Consider the following 27626-nt stretch of genomic DNA (forward strand, 5'->3'; position numbering starts at 1 on the left):
GCGACGAGATGCCGAAGCCTTCTGCCGGTGCTTCTCGCTCCCCACCCGGAGCACAAACCCCCGCAGGGCGACCGCGACCGCCGCCGCCTGCCCGTGCCCGGGGCGGGGAGCAGAGGGGCCCCGGGGGCGCGCCCCGCCGCCCCGCCCCGCTCCGCCCCCGCCTCGCAGGGCGGCGGGTGCCGCGGGAGGCTGCTCGGTGCCGCCGCCGCCCGGGAGGGAGGTTATGTAAGGGGGGAGGGAGGCGGTGGGAGGAGGAGCAGGACGCCTCGCCGCCGCCGCCGTGCAGCCGCAGCCAGCCGGGGCCGGTGCCGGGGCGGCCGCATGTGCGAAGTGGGGACGCGGCCGCCGCTGGCCGCCGAGCGCGGGGAGCCGCCCGGGGGTGCCGCCGCCGCCGAAAGGTGTCGAGACATGGGGTGAGTCCGTCGGGCCCCGGCCACGCGCGGGCACCGACCCCCGCGTCGGCGCCGCGTCCCGCCCCGGCCCCGCGTGGGCGCCGCCTCCGCCGCCCCGGCCCCGCGCTCCGACCCACGCGTGGGCGCCGCCTCCCGCCCCGGCCCCGCCGCAGGTGCGCCCGGCTGCCCTGCGAGCGCTCCCCAAAACCGGCGTTTTATAACGTAATTAATCATTGACCGCCCGCCCGGGGCGGCGGCGGGGAAGCTCCCGCCCGAGCCACCGGCGGAGCGGGCACGCAGCGGAGCAAAACCCCCCCGGCACGTTACCGGTGGCAAAATCCACGCTGGGATAAGCGTGGTGGAGCTGGGGGTGTCGCGGCCCGGGGGCGGCTGGTGCGGGGTCGGGGATCCGGTCCCTCGCTGGGAAGCTGTGGGGTGTCCGCGCCGGGCTGGGCAGCGAGTTCATTGTCAGATGTTTCGTGCTCCGGTTCAGCGAGAGCTCTCGGCTGCTGGAGGCACACGATAAACTTGCCTGAACTGTGCCAGGTGATCGCTAATTCGTGTAAATGTTACCCTCCGTTGTTGGTGTTGGTTTTTTTTTTTAACATGCCTGAAGTCTCTGATCACATGTGATGACCTCTTGGACAATTCATCTTGATCTTTCCAAAGATCAGTCCTGCGTTTTTCCTATCCTCGAACTTCAACGAGAGGACGAAAGCCAAATGCTGGCATTAGAGCAGTTTGTGAACTAAGTACCAGGAAACAGAGGTTAACGTTGTCCTTTTGGCTTGAACTATATATAGGTTTGAGATCCTCGCGACCAGAATGTCTTGGGGGATTCCAAACCCACACATTTAATTTGCTTTATTTTTATCCTATTATGTTCTTTTACACCTTTTCTCTTCCTTGCCTCTTCTCACCCCCCTGTGGTGGGGAATCGTCTCCAGTTTCTGAGCTTCCTCATGCCGCTTCCAACTATGCAAACTCCCATTATAATTTGTTTATTATTGTCAGAGTGATGCAATTCGGGACAATATGGAGAAATAATGAATTGAAATGCCATGCATGTGTCCGAATTTGATACCCAGGAGAACTGAAGTACAGGGTCAGAGGGAGAAATAAGAGCTGAGTGTTTCACTTCAGGATTACAAGGGGCTCGTCCACTTCTTAATTATGTAAAGTTCTACCAGAAAATAAACCAGAAACCATCCTTGGGGTTGGAGAAAGAAGCATCAAAATCTCAGCTGCCTTGTTGAGTCCAGGATGGTCAGAAACATCCATCCAAGGGAAACTTTTGTCTGTCACTTTACCTGGGTGTCTCTAAAGGCAAATATTTTTGTTGTCATCATTTTTAACCATTTCTGTACTGGTAGCTCAGTTTAGCTGAAAAGTTTAGCTGTGGCTTGGAGGGAATTGAGAGGAAGGTCGCAGTGGTTCCCCGCACACTTCTCTCTAAGTCAGTCATAGCTCGGCTTGGCATGGTCCTGCTCTGCCTCCAGAGCTGTTCAAGCTGTGAAGGACTTGAAGGCTGTTGAGTGTCATGGTTGTGCTGACGTCTGCGCTGCTACATACGCTGCGTGGGGTCGTGCAGACTTGTGCAGGTATGAGGCATGTTCACCAGTCTAGTTAAGTATCCTGATTTAATGTGTTTTGCTTCAAGTAAGCTATTTCAGTCTTAGAATCATAGAATCGTCTCACGCCGGTGCACGTGAGATCAAGCTCCCAGCATCATTCATTCCCAGGGTTTTGACGTGGGTTGTACACACTCGTACGCTCTGTACAGAGTGTGTACAACCCACACCACAAGGTGTTTTTTGGATATACGTTTTGCCAGTGTCTCATGTCATTATCTTGCCATTCAGCTTTTTGATACAGAGAACTTGGAAGTACGTTTGTCACGGTGCTGTTGCAGCTGTGGCTTAGCACACATGACACAGGAGCAACCCCCCCTAGTTCCTCCCTGTTCCATCTCTGCTGGCAAATCCTTCACCTCTATGTGCTCCAGCTTTTCCTTCTGTGAAATGGGCACCACTGTACTGATCTGTCCTTGTGAGGCGTGTTGCGATCAGAGCACAGAGCTCAGTCTTTCTTACCTGAAAGAGTATATTTTGTCCCAGGCATTCCCATGGAATTCACTTCCTGGGCACATTTTGGTGTCACATATGGGGCATGTTCTCACAGAAATTGTGACAATGACTTGACTCTTAGCTCTTAAAATATTTTTTTTCCCCCCTTTTTTTTTTTTTTCCTGGGGGTGGGCATTGCTAATGATTCATTTAAATGCTGGCTATGGATTTAGCAGTGACTGATGGAGCTATGAAACCTGATATAGCTACTCGAGCCCAGCAAAGCTATTTAAATTGCTTATTAGTTGTGAGCTGAGCTATTTAAACTGTTGTTTTAGTTCAGCTTAATAGGCAGCAAGGTAGTATCAAGTTTTACAAAAGTAATTTACATGTTTAAAAAAACCTAATGCGTATAATTCAGGGAATTTGCAACAAAAAAAAATAAAATCTGTTTCAGTGCCCGTTAAAGTCAATGTGAAGTTTCCTGCTGGCTGAAAACCATTGTCTTTGGGTCAAGCTGCTGTTAAAGATCTCACTGGACAAATGCTTACTTTAAAGGGAACAAATCTTTTCCTAAATCACCCCTTTCTTCTACCCAGTGTATCTGATAAGTGCTATTACCTCAATAGTCTCTGAGCTTAAACTTTAGCTATTTGAAAACCACAATGTAACACATTTCCAGATATAGAAATTCTGGTCTGAAAATAGTACCTGATTTGTCTCTTGATGTTGCAAGCCAAGGGCTAACACGACCAAGTAAGTGGCTCACTTTGTCTATGGCTCTGTTTTTAGTGAGCTGTACCTACTCATCTAATAGCCGTGATCTGATTCAATTTGACCTCCATTTAAGCAGTCTAAGCTAACTTTCCAGGTATAAAGATGCTGAAGGTTTAGTTATTAGATGATTTAATGAGCTATTGGATAGCTGCCACATCTGTGCTTACATTCTTTTACTATTTTCATTTCTTTAGTATCTTTGTATTTCCTTCTATGTCCATTACAAAATATTTCTTGTTATACGGCGTGTGACAAGTATCCAGTTTGGATTAGACCTGTAAATCACTTCACTGCTGCTGAAGCTGCTATTTGTATTATCTGTTGGATTAAAACTCAACTAATTTAAATACCCTCTAGCAATAAAATTGGATTTTAAATCTGTTGTATAAATCATATCAAAATGAAAATCAGGCCTCTGAGTGTTAGAAATTATTGCAGAAAGCTGTACAACAACGTAGAAGCGTGCGCTATACAGGTTAATGATGAACTAGCTCATAGCACACATTTCTTTTGGTGATACGAGATGGCTTCTCTGTGCTGCTTCAACAGGGGCTAATGTGGTAAATTAGTCCCGTCTGGCTGGGATCCATCTGTACCTCCCCTAGGTGGGCTTTGAGCCCACGCCTTCCCCCAGGAAGGTGTGAAAAGGTGAGTTTCCAAGCCTGGATCAAGCAATGAAGTAACCTCACCTTAAGGAGACTGGACTCACGAACAAAACTCTGCCCCTCCTGTAATATTTTCATGAAAAGGTGCAGTTGGGGGCCTTTATTTCTGAGAGCAGTCATATGTAATGTTTTTATTATGCAGTGACATTTAAAAGTGTCAGGAAAGTCTGCCTTGCACTCTTCCCTTCTGCTGTTAACAATAGAAATGTCCATCGGCCAACATACGGCTTTATTGGGGATTAAAAGGCACCCGAATGAGGGGACAAGGAAAGAAGGTGAAGGCAGCAGAAGATGCAATGAAGCTAGTGTTACAGGAAGACATTAATTTTGGATGGTGTTCAAGCTGGTCTTTCCCGGTACCAGCAGTACTTTAGATACCATGGTGATAAGCTTCGCCTAAGAAGCTCCGTAGTGGGCAACAGCGCGTTGCAGAGGAAATGCACCTTGGCCGTCATCCACCTCCCACTGAAATCTATGGGAATCTTGCGCTGGCTCCCTCCAGAGTTTGGCCAAGCCATCTGCCGACGAGGGGAGGGGGTATCCTGGGACCTTGGGAGTGGCGGGCAGATAACAGCACTTGGCTTTCACTGCCAAGCCACTGGCCCTCAAAGCAGGGCTGGGACGAGTGTATGCCCAAACGCAGTTGAGTTGGTACTCTGAGCTCAGGGACACTTTTTTTTTTTTGTTGAGATTTTAAGGTTGTCAGCTTCAGTTTGATTCCTAGCATAGCTCAGGGGAGCAGTTTATGTCTGGCATCATCCAGTTTGTGATGGTGTTGGTGTTCAAGGAAAGGGAACAGAGATTTGCTAGATCCTGAGGCTGTTAATCTCATGATCTTTGAAGCAGCTGGGTGGGGATGTTTGATTCTTCACAGCCTTGGTTCCTTACGTAGCTATTCGCATTTTGCAGAGTGGATATAAACAGCTGCTATTCTGACTTGGAGTATTTAGTTTCTTTGTGTACAGATACAGATGTCTGCACAAAATCCAGTGGAAAAGTCAGGTCCAGAAAACTTAGTTCTGGAGCAGTATGTTCACTGAAATGGATGGGAAAACTCTGTTGACCTCAACAGTATGTATAAAATCTGTTATATGTAGTTCCTTTTTTATATTTAACATAATTTAAATAAGGTCAGAGAAGCAGGGAGCTTTGGGGTGGGGGGAAAGAAAAAAAAAAGCAAATATTTAGAACATCATAAAGATTTGTGTATGCTTAGGGTTTTGGTGTGGTTGCATTCAAGAGAGGGAGAAACCTATAATGTTGGACTGTTTCATCTGAGTCTGCCATCAAGTGGAAGACCTTGTTGCCTGTCACACAATTATGCAGGGAGTTCATAACTGCAGATAGATGCATGTAACTGAATTTGGGCAAAAATATCCTGTGTGAATAAGCTCCAAGGAAAACATGGGATTGAGAGAAATTATGAAGCAAGCTAATAATAGAGTAGCGGAAAGAAATGACGAAGGAATGATTGGCATGAAAGACATAGTGGGTTAAGAAAAAAATCCTAGGGTCTGCTAGAGAGAAATTCAGCAAATTACAATAGGAAAAATCTGCCAGTACCACAACCAGTTTGAGTGCCCTGGTGCAAATTTCACCAAAACTTGCTCACATAGACAGCCTAAAGGAGTGAATAGAAAGAAAACTTAATGCTAAGAGTGATCATAGTCAAGTTGCTTTCAGATACTAACTTAATTAATTACCACTGTTAATCTGATTATCACTTGAGAAAAAACTTATAAATAAAATATCCTCCACAAAGTTGGAATGTCCCTCAAGTCCTCCTTTCTATTTGAAAAGAGGATGGTGAGTAGGTCTCCTGATAACAAAGGCATCATTTGAAATGTTAAAAAGAATCATTTGATGTTCAGTTCCTTTAAACTGAAAGTAGTTTTAACTGATTCAAGATCTGACAAAGTATCTTAAACTGTTCAAGCTTATTCCCAGCATGACTGAAACGGGCAGAGAGAAGCAATGAGTTTGCTGAGAACCCCAGAGCAAGGGCATCAGCCTGGTTTTGCATCTAGATTTTCTGCAGTGCTGTGTATTTGTTTTATTCATTCATTTGACTCCATTAATGCAGTGCCTACAATAAATAGCCTTTTCCATGAACATATATTTAAGGATGCATACGCAGTTTGAATCAGCTGTTGGTTTTCCTGTTGACTTTGTGACAGGGTGTGTGCAGAGTGGGAACGTCCTTGGTCCTGAGCCTACATGGTCAAATCTCTGCCTGCTTTCACCTTGAATGCTGTCCATCGTGTTTGTGCACCTAGTGCACTGCAAATACAGCGTGTGACTTGTTTATACTGTGTTTTGGTTGTGGCTCTTTAGGATGTAAATGTGCTTAGGGGAACGCATTTCAACTATGTTTCTCTGATAATTCAGCTGTACACTGTAAATAGCTGACAATCCTGTTATTAAATCTCAGAATGTGACAAGGGCACTGCCTTCAAACGAAGACAGGAAGCGTTTAAGCTTGAGCATTCAAGAAGCACTTTTAATGGCAAGAGCAATTAGGCAGGGAATAGACCATTAGTATCAGGGAAGGTTACCGCTGCGGCACAGCCACACATCACCCGGCACAGGTTAGAGACGGTGTGAGTAGGGGTTGTGTAATGTGTACTCATGCAAAATGTACAAGATGAGATTGGATGATGCAGTTGATCTTTGATTATATTTTTGATGACACATCCTAGCTGCTCTCTGCCTGTTTGTAAGAGAGAAATCTGCGTGCTGCTGCTGGCTTGGATGCTCTGTGCTTAGCTCATGTGTGACACAAGTAGCTGGCTGCTCACTGCTCATTGACGTAGCAACTGTTAGAGGCGATTGGACCCTCTTGCATCACTTGGAAGTGCTTCGTAATGGTAATTTTGCCACTGGGGTCAGGATTAAAATGAAGATAATATTTTAAATAATTGATGCTCGAGGCGGTTTAGGATTTGTTTTTTAAAAAAAAAAATAAAATTGATAGTGCTGGATGACATCACCAAGCGGGACAGCCTGCTTCATGACTCATAGGGGAGCAGGAGGCTCTGCTGTGTAGGTGTTTTAGGATTTGTGGGCTTCATGTTGAAGGCTGGCAAGACTGGGAGCTTTAGCTGCAAAACAACTGTGGCTTTATCATGGAGAAGAGTGAGCAGATTTGACACAGAGGAAAGAGGGCCTGGCGACGGAGGTGTGAGCAGAAGTGACTGCTGGTTACTGTGCAAAGCTTGTTCACTTCAGTGGCAACGCATCCTCCTTTCCTGCCTCCCTCACACGCTAGTCTGATTTTATTTATTTGACGTGGCTTATCAAAATGCAAGGTTGTAAGAATTTCTGAAGTGACAAACTGTTTTCTTTCCGTCTGGAAGTTTCACTGCAGCCTCCAGGATTTAGAAACTTGAGCCCTGCTGCAAATCAAGAAGAAATTTTCTGTAGCAGTTGCACTTTTCTGCCTGTGCATCAAAGGGCCTGAGATAGCCCTCTGGAGCTGCTAGGTCTTGTTCCCCATTAGCATTTGCATTATAATAATAGAAATCCTGCAACTGCATTCTTATCAGGCAAGGTTTAGTGCATCAGTGCAGCAAGACATCAAAGGCCTCTATGGAATATATTTAAAAATACGTAGCCAGCTTGTGCAATATTTTTTCCTAAAGCTGCTTCTAGTTGTACTGAGGATCCTTCCTTGTAGACTGTAAAATGGTGTGTATGAGTACTTACTGTATAAATACTTGTTTGCCTCTGCTTAACACATTGCAGTAGATTCTCCTCAGATATGGAACACTGTATCTTTGGAGGGGAAAAAAAATTAAATCTTGCACGAGGAAAATGTTAATTTTATTATGTGGAGATGTGAGCATCTTATTTTCAGTATGCATTACTTAATGTTTCATCCCTAGAAAGACAGGTAGTGCAGCCAGAGAGCTGTGAGCATTCAGCAAGGCTTTTTCTTTTGAAAATGTAGTACTTCAAGATGCACAGTCTGTCCACATATTGTGTTGCAGTGACTGACTCAAGTTTTTTGCTTTTGGTGAGTTGCTCTGTAATCTGTAACAGCAACACTTTGTTGTGCCTTTGTTTCATTCCCTGGTTTTATCAGGCTTTTCTATTCTGGCTTCCCCCTATAAATCTGTGGCACACATCTAAAATGTCTCCCTGCAGTTGCTTAAGTGGGAACATATGATCTATTTTGTGATATTGAAAACTGTCAATGAGCGCGTTTGAAAAAAAAAAAAAAAAACCAGGAGAAATTCTCCAAGACAGGACATGCAAAATGTCCCCAACCAGCGCTCAGGGCTGTGCTGGGGCTCCAGCCTGCTTGGAGGATGTGTGGGAAATGCAGGGAGAGCCTGACACCTTATTACTGTTTATTTTTGGAGATGTCTAAAGACGAGGCAGGAGCTCTTTTCTGGTAGGGAGTTCAGACGCTGATGCAAAGATGGCAACAGTGTAGTTGTCTCCCCATCTCTGCCTTGACATCGCCCCATCTCTAGCCAGGATGTACCTATGCACTGCCCCTCCAGGTAAAGTCCCCTCCTCTTATACCTTCATGTAGTCCAAACCCTGGTAGCTCCAAAGCTGAAATACTCCTCCCTGACCTGCCAGGAGGTTTCTGCCCAGGCAGGGCAGCCTTGAGGTGCTCACGGAACAACATACACTGAAGGGCACAACCATTGCCCTTGGGTATACCAGGAGAAAAAGGCATGTTTGGACTCTATTGATGTATGTGTATAATCCAGTGATTGTCATAGTAATCCGCTCTCCTCCTGCTGGGATAGGGAGAAATTTATTCTTTTATGAAACAATAAAGGAGATTTAGTTGCCTAAAACTTTACAGCACACAGGTGAATGAGAGCTCTCTCTTTTCATGATTATTTTGTTTCGTGTTTGACAGTTGCTTGTCACTTATGTAGTCCATTACAGGAGATAGCTGATTTGCTGTTGTCTGTTGTTTATAGAGATGGTCTTTATAAACTTGTATTTAAGGTACCTTCTAAAAATGCTAATACATAAAAAGGAGTCTAATTTGGTTTATGGTCCTTTTCAAGACAAATAGAAACTGGCTTGACTGAGAACAGGGATTTGTCGCTTCACTACACCCACCCAAATTCAAGGAAATTCAATTAAAAGCTTGAGTCTCTAATCTCTGTTACAGTGAAACACAATAGCTGTGGAGCGAGGGTCTGAGCCCACATGCCAGATAGGGAGCTGTTGGTTTGGGGCAGACGGGGGAGGCTGCTCACCTTCTCCCAGACAGATCCAGAAGTGTGTGCGAGTCTGTTCTTCCTCAGGGAGCTTTCCTGTCCCCTCTGTGCCTCTTCCACCTTCCTCTGTGCTTTGGGGCAGGGAAATGGGTGTTTGTGCATAATGTGAAATTCCACTTTGTCTTTTGAGAGATGTGAAGGACAAATAATATCTTTAAAGTTTATGTGTGATCCTCAGAGATGTTCCCCGGACAGGAAGTTCTGATCATCTATTTTCTAAGACCTTCAAAATTGCACATTATGGAAGATGCATCAGCTTTCAAGGGCTTAGCTGTATGTCGCCTGATGCTCCCAGCAGTCTCTCTCACCCTGCTTTGCCTCCCCAGACTTTTCTGCAAAGCCTGTGGTTTTGCAGACGGCTGTGGGGAGAGTTTCCTTCTTCAGCTGGACCGAGCTCCTCATGAAGCCTGGGGTAAACACCTCTCCTGTGGTTGTGGTTACCTACTTTTCCCTCTACAGAGAAGGTCTGTTATGAATTTTTCAGTCTCAGAGCAGTAATCCTGCATATGTATTGTTCAGATCTTTGCAAGAACTTTTCTCCATTGAGTTAGAAATTAGCATTTAAATTCTATGGGGGAGAAGTTGCCAAATTTTTTATATTTTAAGCTTAGACTTTGGAACAGAATCAAAATATCTAATCCACTTTGCATTCCTTGCTTGGTCTTTTTTCCCTGCCTTATCAATTGGCATCCTTGTCCTTAGGAGGTAGAGCAATATTGTGCAACTCTATAAGGCTTCTCCCGTGAAATGTCAAAGTAACATTGCATTGATTTGGAACACGCTTTCCAATAACTGTTAAATTAGCAGAAGTGGCATGAGGTTGTACTGGAAAGAGTTTATGCTTGTCAACGGCTTTACAGAATGACCTCTGAATTATTGGCCAGGAGAGAAAATAGACACATGGCTGCTGAGAACGATTTGGGATGGTTCAGTGCTGCCTGTTTTTCCTTAAAAGAACGGCTGATTTCCATGAGTTAAACGGGGTGGTCCAAATATTGCACCTTGGATCTAAGTTATTTTCCTCCCTTTCTTTTCTTTTTCCGTCTCCTTTTGGCACTCCTCCTTCCCCTGCGGTGATGCTGGAGCTGCCATGGGTCCCTGCAGGGAGGACAGCCCAGCCAGTGCCTGGGGTGGCAGCAGCTCCGAGCCTGGGTCAAAGCGCTGGCTGGGGAGGCACATGGAAAAACACAGGGCTGGTCTGGGTTGTCTAGGGAGAAATGGGCAATGGAAATGCTCTTTTGCTGCCTTTCAGGGGTAGTAAATCTTCCTAAAAGAAAACTGTGCTTAGGGAGATCTGTAATAGAGGCCTTACAAGTCAAATCAATTTAATTCTTAAGGTGCTAAAGTGTGAACGTGCAAAAGCATAGTAAGAATTTCTCACCAGTTGGCACCTTATCCTCGGTGGCTGAGTGAGTACTTGATCCATTCTGCATACTAACACCAGGCACTAATTTTAGATCACAGGGACTACAAAGAGTGCAGTTTCTAGGTCTTGACTTGCTATAATTTACTTACGGTGAATAGGGGAAACTGGTGCATAAACTTTTTTCTCCCCCAGCAAGGGAGGTGTCTGCTACCACTAGCAAGGAATCTTCTACCATGAGAGTGCACTCAAAGCAAATTACTGCAGAATACAAGACATGATTTTTAATCCTATTTTAAAACAAATAAATGTTCAGTATGTTGTTCTGAAAATGAAGAAAAAATCATTTGTGTAATGTGGGTTATTATTCTAGCATAAAAATCTGCCTAGGATTTACGAGCTGATTTTACTCACATTTGTTTGGTATAAATAAACAGTAACTTAAAGCAGAAGAGGATCAGGTCTCCTGCATGTACTCTCCTATTGTTTTGAAGGGTGAATTCACTGCTACATAAATCTCATAAAAGGTTCAAAGCCCCACAGCAAAAGTATTAGCAAAGGACACAGCCATAAGCAGGTTGTGTCATCTGGGATGCGTTTCAGCCTGACGTATTATCCATCAAGTGCTTTGTTTGCATTTGGTAAATACGATGAGCTACCAGCTTCATGCTGAAGTAGCACCGCAGAACTTAGCAATGGCTTATCCAGTTGGCAGTGAGCAGGATGAGCCTCTGGTTGCCACCCAGCAGGTTTGTTTTGTTTCACAGGATTGCTGGGGCATAGTTCTGTCCTCTCCCTGTTGATTCCTCTTTTGGGAGCAGACATGGAGACAGCTAAATGCATATAGTGCACGTATAGTCCTACTCCAGAGAGCCTACTGTCCATGGTTTGGGCAGTCCTCCACTGCATTTGCATGGGCCAGGGCTGGGTATGTGACTGCCTTTAAAATAGGACAGTAACTTCAGTGTGTTTTCAACCAAAGAGCAGAGAAGAGTTTAGAAAAAAATACCAGGTAAAGAAAGTGTATGTGTCAGTGCTGTGAGTAGTGGCAACTAAATAAGGGCAGCGCAGAATAGCTAAAATGAGGCATGTTATCCCGTGGCTATCGCACCGGCGCTGTACTCCAGCTGAGGACCCAGTACACAGCCGGTTTCATCAATAACTGTGCGATACCCGCAGGCCCTCGAGCCTGCGCTGAACGGGAATCCTGGGAGACAGACCAGCCCCAGTGTGCTGGCCCGTCAGAGCCTGTCGTTTTTATCCCAGTTCATGGAAAAATTATTTTAGATCATCTCATCACTTTAAACATTTTGGTAAGTGTTAATATACTTTCAGTGCAGTGGAAATAATCACCATATGGCTGTAAGATTTGCCATCTGTCCAGAGATGCTGAAATACAATTAGTCCGTGTAGTCCATTTATCAATCTATAAGTGACAATACTCAGAGTCCTGGCAACTTTGGCTGCTGACAGAATCAACACTTATATAGGCCTACCTGTCTGGCCTTATTACAATCAATATTTAAATGAGATGGAAAAAATCCTGTCATTCAGCTGTGTCCTTCACCCTTCACAGAAAGAAAAAATAAAAGTCTGTATTGGTGTAAATGAGACTAAGGAAATGTTATGCCTTAATTTTTGTAGCTCTAATTGGATTTTTATGTCTAGTAAACCTTAATTTCATAATGCAAAGACAGATTTACTTGCAGTCTTTCCATCAAGAAGTACCAGCAGGACAGAGTATGTCACAGGGGAAAAAATATTATTAAATCCTCTCCTGTTGTATTAACTTCCAAAGCACAAAAAGCTAAATGTTAGATACATGAGAAATGTGATCATTAGCATCATACAGGTAAGATTTTATTTTTCCAGAGTTTCTTGTTTGACTTCAGAAAAGCGAGAAGAGGGCTTTTAAACAAAGTGAATAATTTTTTGAAAAGAAGGTCAAGGCCTTTTTATACTAAAATCACTAACAATCTGACCCTATAAGGGGTCTGACTTTGGACCGCTCCTGCAAATCTAGCCCCTGGCGGGTGTCCTAGCCCGGCTGCTCAGGACTGTTGCCGCCTTAAAACTTGGGTTAAATTTGTAATGGCTAATGCATATCCAGAAAATAACTTGAACTTTTTATTTGGTTTTACATATTACCCAGACTCATCTTGCATAATAAGTTTATAATAAGAATGTGTACTATGTTTTGTTCATTCTACAAATTTTCAGCCAGCCCACACTAATTTTTGAGACTCTGCTGACATGAGAATGTTGGGTTTTTTTCTGCATATTTGCATTATAGTCTTTAGTTATGGAACCTGCATTGCATGAAAAATGCTGATACTTGAAATTAAATCCTCTCATAGCCCACACCTTGTATAACCCCTACCTCACATAACCCTCAAAGTTGGCAGCGTTGGCATGCAGAAGTCAGAAGTGCCAAGGGAGCAGGACTGTGGGGAGCAGAAATAGGTCACTGTTGAGGTTCAGGAATTTCTGGGATAAGCTTCTCCCAATACTACCTGTGAATATGCGCAGGTTGCGATGTCAGCAAGTTGTAGGTGTTTGTTTTTGTGGGTTTTTTTTGTGGCAAGGGGAGCAGTGGCTTTTTTTGTTTTGTAGATAATGTGTTTCTGATGAATAACCTGTTGGTTAAGTTTTCAGATTTAGTTGTTTTTCTTCCTAAAGCTCAGGAGATTACCAGAGGATCTTCACTTTTGCCTGGGTTTGCTGACAGCTTTTTATACCAACAAATAAATGTACATATCTGAGATCTGTACTGTAAATCTGATGGCAACAGATGGTGTTATATTTTTAAAGATTAAAGTGAATAACATTAGCTTCTAAATGTTTGAAATTTCCTTTGTATTTTTAACTTGAAGCAGAAGAAATGTGTCGTTCCATGATCTTATTGGCTCCTAGTAAATACATTAGTTTCAAGAACCATGTCCGCCGGCTCCTTAGAGGTGCTGCTTGTGTCCTAGTAGCAACCCAAATATTATGTTGTTGATTCTATTAGTCTATTGGAATCACTAGAAAATGGAAATCTGCCTTTTTCCAGATAGTCTAATTTAAACTGCACTGAGTGAGGAATGATGCTGGCTTTAGCAGTGCTCGTTTGTGCCCAGCACCTTGCCCTTTCTTGACTGCAGCTGTGGCGTTCCTGGCTGTGAGCACAGGGGAGGTACTCGCGCTGGAACCTCCCTTTGCTCTTTTTAATACACCATCTTTGCTGCTCTTGATTACAGTTGGTGATTCTTGTCTTCTAGATGATTTGCTCTAGAGGCAGGCTGGTAGCCACAAATCTATTTAAACATGGCAGCGCTGTTGCCAGCCCGGAGCTGTTCTCAGCACAGGCAAGTTGATACGTGTACCAAAAACCCAGTGCGGGCATTGGTTTGCATCTTTCTAATCTCTTACAGACTAAATTGCTTATTCTTTAATTGCTTTTAATTTTTACATGCTTAAGTTTCATTAAAGGCATGCATCCTTGTATTAAACCGTCTGTTGGCACCCTTTTTCTTGCAGTCTGATAAAGCACTCAGACCTGAGTGTTTTATTAGCCCAGGTGCTCTGGCAGCATCTCCAGTCGCAGCATGTACCAGCACAGGGCACGCTGTGCCCTGCCTGTGTGCCTGCCTGTGGTGGTGGCCACCGGGACAAGCAAAGCCCTATCATTTGCTTCTGATGTTACGGTTGGTAGAATTCCTTATTTGATCCTTTAGGCGGTAGATCAAAAAGAGTTATACAACTTGTTCTTTAAACTGAACTGATTGGCGTTTTTTTTCCCCTAGTGTAAGTGGAAGAAAAGCCTCAGGGGAGAGCACTTGAATAGGGCATGGGAAAGCATATCGATAATTACATGCATGGATTAGTGCACAAAAGTACTCCCCTCCAAGGATCCGCTTAGTTCTGTGGCATTTGAAATAATGGAGTGTTTAATCATATTATTTTGCAATAGTGAGGCTTTGATTATGCTACTGATTGAAATCAACTTTTCAGATTTCTTTGTGCGAAGATAACCTCATCTGCCATGCAAATTCTTATAGCATGGGAGGAGAAAAGGTCCTAAACATAGAGATGCTGCCCTGGTGGTGTCAGTGGCTTTTACATGCACAAACGCAACCATGGTCTTTCACTTCCATCTTCTGTTTGTATGGACAATGTATTTTGATCATATATCCTCTGACATTTAATCTCTTAATTTTTAAATAAACACCAAATAGTGCACGCAACCTCAAAGTGTCCCCAGCCTTCTGTCACACAGAAGACATACTGCAAAGGATTAATAATGATTATGAAGACTCCACTAGCATGCTCATGGATTTTCTTGCTGGTCTACAAATGCAAAATACATTATTTTCTTTCTCCAAAATTGTCTACATTACTTTATGTTCTTTGATCATATCTCACCAATGCTAACTCTAGATGTGTATGGTGTCTCATGTGGGGTGAGGAGGCCTGGGAGTGACTGGGGCTGCTGGCACCTCATCTCCCCCAGCAAGGCTGGTGCTGGGGGCTCCTGGGCAGCACTTGCGGGGCAGGTGAGGGCTCTGAGGAGCACTGACTCTTGGTTTTGGATGGTGCTCAAGGACCTTGATGCAGTTCAGATCTGTACACTGCCTCCTTATTTCTCCTTTGTAAAGCAAACCAGCCAACTCCCATGGTTTTACCTGCATGTGAGAAAATTTGTGGTGACACAGAGCTGCAGAGCTGTGGTTTTAGTCGGGTTTGGTTGGGCTGCTCTGACAGCAGCAGAGGCTGATGTGTGTCTCGTCGGGGTGAGCTGAGTGTTTCCTGCATGTGGGGTACCCCTGGGCTGGCTCAGCCCTGCACACCCCCCCCCATAATGAGCTCCTGTGGGGTCCCTCCTGCTTGAGCCTCCCTGCACTGCGGCAGAGGGTCTCACCGAGAGCTTTCCAGAGCAGCCCCCAACATGTAAAATGCCAGGCTGGTGCATACTGGTCCTTCGTCCTTCCTCACAACAGCTGCACGGGGTAGATTTTGGTGTGTGCATGCAGGTCTGTGAGCCAGAGCCTGGGGAGCTGGAGCGAACCCAGTGTTCCCTGGGTTGTGCCTGGGTGGGGACTGCTGGCATGGGGCAAGGCGCAGCGGGAGGCTGCTCTGCCTCTCCTGCAGACTTGTGCTCTCTGCTCCAAGATTTACACTTTCAATTTACAATGGCACTCTCTTGCTGAAATATTACAATGCAAACATTGTGCCACAGAGGAGGCTGTGGAAAAAGAATTAACTCTACTGGAGCTGGGGCGAGCCCAGAGGATGTAGTTTTTAACTGATCCAGAGAAACAGGAAGGCTTTGGTGTCTGTTTATGTGCTGATGCAGCCTCATTTGTCAACAAGGGTAGGAGAGGTGCTGGGCGTAAACAGACTACAAATATTTTTTCAGTTTAATAGGGCTTGAATTTATCTCTATGCAAATGGGAGGCAGTGTAAACATTACTGGGGGGTGCAAATTTATGGATCCTCTTTCAATGTCTTCTCAGGAAAAATCTCTGAAATAATCAGAGTAACACAACCAGTTTCACACACACATGCCTCAACTTGTTTGGTTGTTTGGTTTTTTTTCTACTAAATAACCTTACCTGTGGAGGATTAGTTCAGGATCCTCTCAGTTCCTGTCACTTGTGTATAAGTGTTTATTCACAGTGTCTTGAAAGTTAATAGCCGTCTGGAGATAGCCCAAAAATAAAGTGTGAGCTTTTTCACTGCCCAAGTTAAGCCTTTTAATTTGTATATTGGCTTCATAAAGGGATAATGGTATTGTGAGACCTCACAGATGTTACAATGATTTTCATACAGAGAGCTTTTGTCCTCAAGATTTATTCTTTTGGACTTACTCAGCTGCAAATCAAAAATTAGTTTAATTAATGTCTGTGCTTTTAATGGAAAATTTCTCTTTAGCTAGCTAGGTTTTTTTCTTAATTTTTTTCTAAGTAGCTGGAACTATTATATTTCCTACAAATGCAAGAAGCACTTTTGCTAATTACATTCTGTCTGTTGAAATAATAATGTCTGTAAAAAAGGGAGCTAAAAAGATGGATCTTTTTGCATGAATTTCATATATTTCTGCAGGTGAGTTGGTATCAAATCTAGTATAAAGTGGGTGCCAGAGAATCATGACTGTGGTTATTTGAATGAGTTGCACAATCTTGCCCTCGATTAGCGCTGCTGCCAGATTCAGCACTTCTTTTCCACCTGATTGCGAGAAGATCAGTCTGCCTACAAAATAGGAGTTTCTGTAGCTGAAAGACTGAAAAGAAGGACTTTGAGTAAATTGTATTTTAAAAATAGCTGTTTCTCTTTCTTGTTTTCGCTCTCTCTTTTTTTTTTTTTTTTTTTTAAGGATGGTGTAATTTCTGTCCTACTAGTCTGGGTTTTTCAGAGGTTGTTCCCTGTACCCTTCTTTGTACCTGCTGTTTCACCCTGCAGCAGGGAGCACCATCCGGGAGCGCAGGGCTTGGCTAGCAGAGTACTGACAAATGCAGCTTCAGGGATGGCCGCATATTTATTTTTTTCTTTATGGAGAGAAAAAAGAATAGCAAACCCAGAGTTTTCTCCTGCTAACACAGCCTATCGCTCTGGGCCTGTTCTCCTGTCCCTTGTGTACAGCAGATATTAACGCCTCCGTCTTCTCTCTGCACGCTCCCTTCCTGCTGTGTATTGCTCAGGGTGGCTTCTCCATCCTTCCAAGCAATTTTTGCTGTGGAAATACCTGCATGAGGAGGACTGTTTGTGTTGCAGGACAAACGGGAGCTGCCCAGGTCTGTGGAGCCAAGCAGCTCTGGGCACACCCGCATTCAGCCACCAGCGCTTAGCTGTAGGCAGGTTGTTTGCAGGGCTGGCACCTTCCTCCACATTGTGTTGGAGCAGTTGTTAAAATCACCAATAGCTTCTCTCTGGTCTGTAAAGACTTAATTTTTACAATAGTATCTTTTGTTGAGTGGTGAATATTCAGCGGTTGATTTAGCTTTTTAAATTCACGTAGTCAAAAACTTGCCTGGGTAGAAGATCTGGTATAAAACGGCCCTGCAATGATAGTAATAGCAAAGCTACAGAGAGGAAACGAGGTGATTTAATTTTATTTCCAGGCTTGCTACTGGCTCTGTTGTCCCGGGATGCCATCTCACTCTCGCTGGCTGTTTCCCCAGGTGTAAAATGGAGCCATTACCCACCTGCTTGCTTCACGCTATGAGTTTTGCACCCTTGCAAGTTGAAACAGGCTCTTCACTTCTGCTGGTTGTGTACGCTGGCAGCCAGCACCAGAACCTGCATGTCGCAGCTGATGAGATCTGAATGACCTGAATTAATTAGCGTATGCCAATTTGGGAAGGGAGCAAGCTGCCTGCTTTCATAATGCTGGTTTGCTGCTACCACATCTCTAAAAAGTGCAGGTTTAGCGTTCGCCTCTCCCCAGCTCTGCATATTGCATGTGCTGATTGGACCCAGCCTGCCCTCCCGGTCCCTGACCCAGCCATGAACTGGGCACTGATGAACGCTGAGGTTACAGTACCTCAGGGAATTGGGCTGAGACAGCTGAATTTGCTTTGTTTGTGGCGAGCGTAAGGGAGATGCACTTGTCTTGACTGGAGTGCATGCAGTGAGGCGAGGAGGTGTCCTCTGACTTAGTCCTTGGTCGTCATTAAGTATCTAATTCATGTGGTTTTCCAATTCCTGAAAAGACTCGATCCAAGATGGCACGAGCCTTGCATAGGTAGAGGTAACAGGCTGGAGAACAGCGGACTCTCTCTTTTGCTTTGAGCAAAGATCGATTTTGTGTTTGAACTGCAACCGGTGTGCTAATTACCAAGTATGACACCATGAGCTGTAGCTTCTCCCCACAGCAGTTACGTCCTTCATCAGAGGTCTGCTTTTAGTTGCGTTTTGGTGTTTTGGGGAGAGGGGTTGGTTGTTTTTTCAAGTTTGAGATGTGCATGTATGAACAAGTGAGTAGTGTTATGGGTAGAAACATTATTTTCACAGGTAATTTTTAGACATCATTACTTGCCTGGACTTTCACTGAGAAGTATTTCAAATAGGGGGAAAATCTTTACCCATGAGCTCAGGGGCCATCATGCAACAGTAAAATCTAGAAAGGCAAGGCAGCAGCAGCCTGGCAGGGCAGCTGTGCACCCTGAGGCGTAGGAGCCCCCTGCTGCTGGCTGAAGGGGGACATTTGGTGGCTTCTGGGGTCTTGGAGGGGTGACTGAAGAGCTTGCTGCTTTCAAGAGGCAAGATATATTTATTCAGGTTTTTTTGGGACCGAAGGCATAAGTTTGTCTCACTAATGTGCTCTTAGCCTTTGAATGTATTTTCTGTGCATGCATTTTTGAGAAATCAGAGGCACAGGTAATGCTTGGTGGCTTTGGGAGCTGGCGTGGTTACTGTCCTGCTTTCGCACAGGAGCTGAGGGCGGCTGCCAGGTGGCCTGGTGGGAGAGCAGTGCGTGTGCAGCTGGCACTCCGAACTACATTATATGTGAAGATATACATAAAGGATTAGTTCTTTTTATTGCACTGTCAGGCAGTAGTAGCGATGCTCAATCCAAATACCTATTGACACCAGGTTTATTATGTTGTGTTTAGCAAGTAACATTTTTTGTATCATGACCAGTGATGGTGGGTGTGTCACAATGTAGGGTTTTGGGTTTGTACCTACTCTTCTTTCTTGAAAGATCCTCATTATCTAATACTTGTTATAGCAAATCACTGCAGATCTGCTGGTGCTGTCAGGTAGTATAAACCTCAGCGTGTGCATGATGCTGGCCTGTAGCAGGAAGCACCATGTTCTAAAAACTCCATTCTGACACACTGTCTGCAGGCATGTGCATCCTCCACCAAATGGCAGTTATATGAGGACATGTTATTTAAAAAAAATACGCTTATTCCAATTGGTAAATTAGGCAACTAATGCAAGGCTGTCTAGTTTTAGTGTGGGGAGAGCACAAATAATCCTGTCCTGTAAACTAGGAATCATTATCCCCAAAATTTTATGTGATCTGTTCATGAAAGTTGCGCAAATAGTGATTTTGCCTCTGGTGGAGTACCAGAGCTCCTGTCACAAGTACATCTGATGTTCCAGATTCTACAACAAGTAAATGGACTGTTTTGTTCTACTTACTGCTCAGTCAGCACGTCCACCCAATGTGCACTGGACACTTTGCACATTTAAAAACTTGTGTGCTGATCGCACAGGCACCCACATGTGTCACGGAGTTGTATTTACTGCTGAAAAAGATTGCTCCCAAAAGGAAGTGTATCAGTGCCTTGTTCGGAGCTGGCTCCACGCGGCCCCGTGTGTGGCTAGGGTCTGGGGGCAGGGGCTCTCCCAGATGCTGGCTGGCTGCCCAGCCAGGGCTCACCATGCCGTGTCTCCATCAGTCACCAATATCCCGGAGCCCTTATGGTGCTGGCTGCCAGTCAGCAAAGGCTCTTTACAGCTGAAGTGATTTAAATCACTGGTTGTGCTTATGATTCAAATGATAAACAAGGAACTTTGAATGAAATAATTTGAACTTTTCCTAAGTGAGAGCTCATTCCCATTGATTAGGAAGAATAATATAAAACACATGGCTGGCAGCTGGTCACACACTTGTAAAATTTGGCATGGTTGTATATTAACCAGGAAGTGATACTGTATCTCACACAGCTGTGGGTGCGGTTAGCTCCAGAATCTCGATTTTTGCTTTGTAAATTCTTCAGAAAAGGTTTATGACATATCTCTAAGTTAATGGAGAATGATTGTTTTTTACTTGAGATTTGTCTCTTATGACGCAGGGATGGAAATTAAAAGTCAACTAAAATGTGAAAAAACCATGACTTGAAAAATTGCAATCATATTTATAAAACATGCTGGCCATTTTTAATAATAAAAAAGCTTATCAAAGTGCATTTTCTGTCTTAATCTGCATTATTAAACAAAGAACTATTAGCTATAACTTACATCTCAGTTTGCTACTTTTCAAGCAGCTTTACTCTAAACAGTGGATGTTACTGTCAAATTGAATTTTAAACTGATTTTTTTAAAAGAGTATTTAATCAATCATTAACAACTTTGGTTAAAATTAATGAGATTTTAAACATTCATAAACTCTCTTTGTCTTCTGATTTATGAGTCTGCAAGCCTGGCTGGCAGCGCCACTGCTTCCTGCCTCCCCGGGGCAAACTGGCAGTCTCATGTAACGACCAGTTACAGGGGCTCAAATGAGCAGGATATGCTGCAGGAATTTCAAGTTTGCTGTTTTAAGCGTAAAATTTGATAAATCTCTGATAAAATGAAAAGGGAAAAAACCCTGGAAAATGAAGGCATTCCTCTGTCAGTAAAGTGCTTTCTTGAATGTCAAAAGTTGCAAGTGAGTAACGCAGGATAATCCTTCTCAATTTGGAGCTCTGTAAGGCCGTGGTCAGTGTTTTAAAAGTGTCTAATTCAGTGTTTCATCTGAAAATCGAATGCCACAGTTTTATAGTTGCTTGTATGTGGTTCACTGGTTAAAGGAGTTTGCAATACAATGACAGAGGGTATTTCCCCCCCATGTTAAAAGCTGCACCACTGGAGTTTGTCAATGCTGCTGGTTTTGCTGACCTGCCGTGGTGTGAGGGAAAGCGTGGTGGCACTGGCTCATGCTCCCTGCTGATGGGTTTGGGCTCCTTGGGCTAACGGCTGAGCGCAGACCTGCAGGTGGATTTGGCAGCAGGGAGTGTGGCAGGGCAGGCACGGCCGCAGAAATGCATCTTCTTTTCTTAATTATTACAAGCCAACACTGGGAAATCTCTCCAGGAGGTTGTGTCCTGGGGTTGCTTCGTCTGCTCCAGGGGGTCAAAAAATCAGTCCTGGGGCTTTGCTGCCTTGTAGAGCCACTTACATCGGAAAGGTCAAAGGCATACGTGGAGAGCAACCAGCTGGCCCTTCCAAATCTGAGTCTCAATGAAAGGTCAACAGCTCTCTTACTGTGAATGAGTTAAAATGCTTAAGTTTACACATCACATTTCCTTTTTTTTTTTTTTCATAATTTATCAACTAGCACACTATCACTGTGAGTGGTAGGGCTGCTGTTTGCACCCAGGAATACAAAATACACTTTTTTTTTTGTTTAATAATCATAAGGTTTAGAAACCTAGTCAGGTTTTGCCTTTTTTTTCTGATAAAAGACCCACATGAATGCATAGATGGCTATCTCAAGCCCTGAGCTTCATTATCAATTAATTTATCCACTTGGATGCGTGTATACAGCTCCTGTTGAGAACAGTGCTTACAAGACTCCTGAAAAAATGGAGATAGTTTTTCCCTTCTTTCTACTTTTATTATCTCCAGATTTACTTTATATGCTTACTGCTCCTGCTGCAGAGAGGCCAGGCATAGTTTTGACAGTGTTTTCTGGTATCATTAAGATGAGTTAACAGAGTTAAAGTTGTTTGTGGAATAGGTTTGTGTGGAGGAAACTTCTGAAAGTTTAGACTGCAATATATAGGTCATATTACCATTAGTAAAAGCAATTATTAGTTGAATCCACTAAAAATATAGAGCTAAGTAAAAGGTGAAATAAATGCAAAATTATTCTTCACTCAGGGAAAGTACATATTTTTAGATTAAAAGAGTAAGCAGCTTGGGGGAAACTTCCCTTCCCTGCATTCCTATTGCAAACAAACTCCATGACCTTCGTGGGTGTTACACTGCTAATCCTGTGTAATGGATGATGGAAATATTTAAAAAATGTTGCAGAGACCTGCCCCTTCTTTCCTCCCAGCTGTGGACGGCATCGATTTTAGTGTGTGAAATGAGTCAGGTTCAGTGAGTTACTGATAAGGAAGAGCTGAAGCATATGCTGGTCTTTCACAGCTGTAACATGACAGTCCCATTGTAATTTAGATTTATTTCATGTAAGTATTTTACAGGGTTCAGCACAGCTGCCCATCCAGAAACCTGCATGGCAGCCCCTGGAAGAATGTAAAACTTCGCATGTGTCTTGCAAGGAGAAAACCATTGTTTTATTTTACCCCTCCTGAGGCTTTGCAAGCTCACTCCGTCTTTCCTGAGCTAATTCTACACTTAAATTGCTTCATCTGTTTGGTATTAGTAAATTTACTCCCCTCGATTTTAATTTAACTGCAGTGGTCAAGATCATGTGTGACATTTGATACAGTTCCTACATACAGTACTTGAAGTTGTTCTGTTCTAAAAATGAACAGGTGGATATAAAAGGAGATGAAGATTATAGAAATGTTAATAAAAACATAATTCCAAAACTATGGGACCGAGAATAATAGAAGATAATTATTTATATGAATAGCAAAGAATAGCATGAGAGTGAGAGATCTCTCTGGCCTTTCACCTACCTCTTTTCATTTGCTTTGTGCAAAACTCAGCCTGGCAGCCTTTTCAGTTTCCATGTGGTAAACATTTTTGGGCGGTAACTCTATTGTAGTACAATTGTTTTAGAATCCTGTCATAATTCTGTCAAGTGTAACTATTCATGATATATTATTTTGTATGGGATAAGAATATATTGAGCAGTACATTTAATGTAGGCTGTTATATACTGTAGCTTTTAAGAACTAAAAGCAGAATGTATATAAAAGCACAGCAGAGCTTGATTTGTAGTTCACTTCTACTTCTAAACTTGAATTAAAGGTGTAGTTGGAAATTAATTTAATTTTATGGCCTTTAAGTAAGTCTTAATTCTGGTCTTCAACCTAGGTGACTTAGTGTGTATATCACATTTTGTTCTTTTGGTCCTGCGTCTTCTCTGCTTTTATGTGTGATTTGCCTTGTCATGTGTTGAAGGTAAAACAAAGCCCCTCCTCTGTGTGCACAGTTTTCTTGATGAGAAAAAGCATCCGAGGGCTGGCATTTAGGAATGGGGTGTCAGGGGCAGTATGTCGTCTATTGAGAGTTGAACTGAAAGGCAATATATATCAACACAGGGTTCTGGTTGTGTTTCTTTTCCCCCTTGCTCCACAGGATGATTGACTGTTTTTGCATCTGATGAAATTTTCATGCGCATCCACAGGACAGTGGGATTCTAGGGATAGAGATTAATATTTCAGTAATTATACTGTGCCTGTAGGTCTCTGGAGTCCTTGGTGCACCCACAGAGGAACCCTGGCTGTAGGTAGCGGTTCAACAGGAATCTGTGGCAGGAGGAATTCCAGCCATGGGGGGCTTGTCACTGCTTTTGGCAAAATATGTGGATAGGGAAAGAAAGAATGCATGTGAGTGTCTTTTCCTGGAAATAAATGTTTTGAGGAAAAGGTGTGTACCGAGTTAGTATAACATGGGGAGAAAAAAAAGCCAATTGCTACCTGGGCTATAGCAGTAACTTTAGGGTGCTGAGTGTCACTTAGGGATGCCAAGGAGGGGTACCCAAGGCAGGATCGTGGCTCGGAAGCATCACTGGTCTGCCTTTTAGCTTGGGGGATTGTCAGGTGCCCTCTGTCTTGTGCTTTCAATATGCCTGGTCAAGGCTGGGCTTCTGGGACATTTCATCTTCCGTAGACTCATGCATCCATTTCTCCTGTCCCTCCCTATTCCAGAGAACAGCCCATCTTCACCACCAGAGCCCATGTCTTCCAAATTGACCCCAGCACGAAGAAGAACTGGGTTCCCGCAAGCAAGCAGGCTGTAACTGTTTCCTACTTCTATGACAGCACGCGAAACAGCTATCGGATTATCAGTGTGGATGGAGCCAAGGTAGGAAGCTGATGGTACCCTGGTGTGTTTACTGTGCAGAGAGGATCATGACTGTCAGCCCTGGCTAAAGACAGACCTAGATGGGCTACGTTAAGCACTTAAGTTCATAAATACTCTTTCTTTTTTTATATAATCCATTATGGACACTTGTAGTGATAATTGGAAAAACCCAGGGCACCTTAAAAGTGATTTTTGCCAAACTTAATTGATGTTATCTCTTGACTAGTTTGACTTCAGAATCTTAATGAGGCAAGAGCTTTAAGTGTCCCAATTGAGTCTGTAGCACAGTATCTAAAACCACCACCAGTATCAGGTAGATAAGGCTGAGGCCTTTTTGATGAAAAAATGTTCTTTTTAAAGTGAATGAGGAGACAGATTTGTGGAGACTAGAGCTTTTAATGTAAATGCCAACTGCCTATTCTCTTTTGCCTGGTTGAACTGTTTACAGGTTAGCACTTAATTTTCTTCAGCTTTCTCATGGGAGTTATCAGCCTTAAGTGACAAAGTAGGCATGAAGACTGTCCCCCCATCACTCTTTTTCTTATTTTATTTTGCATTACCAGGCAGTGTGCTGAAGCATTTCCTGTAAGAATCACAATCAGTCGGATTGAATGGATTGCTCGACAACCGTTTTTATTACATACTAGGCTTATCCCTCTGATTAGTCCCTCCAAAGTAACTTGTAAGGTGACCGCTTTCTTCTAGCAGACCCCAGTCAGAGGTATAACTTAAAACGTTTCACTCATGTACAAAAATCTTTGGTCATTTCTGCCAAAGCACAAACCACAGGGTAACAAAACAAGTTTACAACTTGTTTGTCTGTGTTCCTGTTTGGATGAGGATGTTAAAATATCACTGTCCTGGGAGAGAGAGATCATAGAAATCATCCCTTAATAAAGCTTTTCTATTTGTCATGCCTATTTCACATACTTATTTTTCCAAACATCTCCTGTGCTGTATTTGGTTATATATTGGCTTATAAATCAGCCATACTGCCTGCTTAAATTGGTGGTAATGTTTCATTGACATGGGTACAGCATTAATATATCACCATCATTATGCTGTTTGTGCCGGTGTGTTCATTTCCAGAAACATCAGCTAACCACCCTGGCTACCTCAGTTTGCGACTGGCACACACAATGCCTGCAACTTGCTGGGGAATGCTGAGCGTCCCCCCCCCCCGCCCAGTTTGCTTACACCCCACAGATACTCCAGCTCGGGTGAAGCTGGTACTGGTGGTAGTGGGCTGTTGGCTTTATAAACCCAGGCGAGCGTGACTTCCAAGCCAAAACTGCTGTACTTGCAGCAGTGGGTTGCTTGATTTGTGGATGGGTATGCATGCATTAAGACTAATTAATGAAAAGAAAGTAATTACTGTATGTGGCAGGGGGAAGCTGCAGGGGCAGCATATGCCCACAGCCAGAGGTCCTGCCCAGAACTGCAAAGTGTGTTCTGAGAACAAGATGGGCATCCAAGCTTTGCTTTGTAATCTGCCCAAAAGACATTCAGAAGGAACCACCCCCCTGTTTTAGCATGTCCCAGAAGAAGGTGAGCTTTCCATGATTAAAATTCTCCCCTGAGGCTTCCTGAGAAACAATCAGTTGCTGGCCACATGAATTATTCCTCTTATATTGAACCTTTGCTGAATAAGGAAGAGCTCGAGAAGAGATGCTACCTTCACACTCACCTCTGGAGAGTCCCCAGTTACCCTGCCTGTCTGTTTTAAGAGTGCTGATTTGGAAAAAGAAGGGTGTTTATACCCAAATAAGTTAAAAGTTGCTTTTCTCCCTCAAACAACTATTGTTTAGTATTTTGACCTGCTTTTCTAGACAAAAATGAAACTGGGTAGGACTGTGAGGAAGAATATAGACAGCATTGGTTGGTGTTGTCCTGCTTTCTGTACATCTCACTTATTAGAATAACGTCTTCCATGTGTTGGCAAATACCAGATACATTAGCATCATGGCATCACCGCATGCAGAAGTTATCTCTGTTTTTAAAGACAAAAAGGCTGAAGCTCAAGTAAATTAAAGGACTTGGCCCTAGAAGGAGGGTGTTGCTGAAGGACGTGTATCTCTTACAGCTCTCCATCCTTGTCTGAAATGCAGAGGGGCTGTTCTGACAGTTTGAGACAAACATGTACAATGCCCACTGGCTTGCAGTGAAATCTCACTTAAATCCAACTCATATGCAGCTGTTGGATTAATTCTGGGCTATTTTTAATCTTATGTTGACGTTACATAGTAACAATAAAAGTATTTTATAGTGATCAAGAATACAGGGCACTTCACTTAAACATTGTTTGTTACCCAGTTGCGTAAGCTTTATTTTACTTTTAGCATTTAACATATCGCTCTGGGCAGCGTGTTGAATTGCAAGGAAACGGAGTAGCATGGGGCTGCTGGAACCCTCCGGCACTGCTGTTGTGCAGAACATGGGGCAGGCTGCATAATGTCAACCTGATGAGTGTTTAGTTTTCTCCTGATGCACCACCAACCTGATGGGCTGCAATTCTCGCAGGAGTGGCTTGTCAGGCTGCTGATGCTGTCCCCAAAGGGCCAGACTCTCTGCAGTCCCCTATCCTTCAGCCCCATCCTCTCTTCTCCCAGCAGGCATAGCCTGTCCCCTTCTTGTTTCTGGCAGGTCTCTACCCCTCGTCTCCAAACGCCTGGGGTGCAGGAGGATGAGGAAGGGTGCTGCAGGGCAGAGGGGAGCAGGAGGACTTAGAAGTGGGCTGAAGGGGGGTTAAGGGAACCACTGAGCCTGTGTGTTTAAGGGCGTAAATATTGGGAACTCGTTTTGTGAGCACAGCTGGCAGACGGGCAGGGGAGTTGCTTGACTCCGCTGCCTGGCACAGTAGGACACGGCCTTCGGGTCCTTACCCCTTTGCCAAGTTGTGAGGAAGGACAGAAGGGCTTGGCTGGTACATGCAGAAGTGGCGAAGATGGGCATTGCAGCAGAGGAGAATGGGACAGAAAGGGAGTAGGGTAAAGGTAGGGAGCAGAGTGAAGTCAAGGGAACTTAACTCTTCCCTCACAGAGGGGTATGCAAGAGGCTTGTGCTGAAAGCCAGGAGTCCGATGTGATGGAGGGCATCCAGGTGAGAGCATACACTTTCCGGGTGCCAGGTTTCTTCCAAATCCTCCCGGCCTGATGACAACCCATTGAAATCCCTGGGCAGTCAAGCACTGAAAGTGGAGATCCTAGATTCCAAGCAGCTTGTACCACTTTAATTCTTCATGTTTGCCAAGCTAGAAGAGAACAGGTATTGTAATTCGTGCATCTTTCACAGAAAAACAGGTGCTGTGGACAGTAGCTTACAATTTATAGCAGAAGATTTCACAGATGCCGTACAAATATGCACTGGATGATGCTAACCAAGATACCATTACCAAACAAGGCAATAGATTAGTATATCTT

General features: G+C 44.0%; 1 protein-coding gene across 1 annotated transcript in view; it reads left to right on the plus strand.

Moving 5' to 3' along the window:
- Positions 1-321: 321 nt before the first annotated feature.
- Positions 322-27626, plus strand: part of HOMER2 (homer scaffold protein 2) — a 59928-nt gene continuing 32623 nt past the window's right edge. Inside the window, exons 1-2 of the mRNA XM_086471572.1 lie at positions 322-413; positions 24051-24207. Coding sequence (XP_086327698.1) covers positions 322-413; positions 24051-24207 — 249 coding nt within the window. The remainder of the gene's footprint in view (positions 414-24050; positions 24208-27626) is intronic.

Source organism: Leptosomus discolor, chromosome 11 (assembly GCF_034619465.1).
Source record: "Leptosomus discolor isolate bLepDis1 chromosome 11, bLepDis1.hap2, whole genome shotgun sequence".
Classification (NCBI taxonomy): Eukaryota; Metazoa; Chordata; class Aves; order Leptosomiformes; family Leptosomidae; genus Leptosomus; species Leptosomus discolor.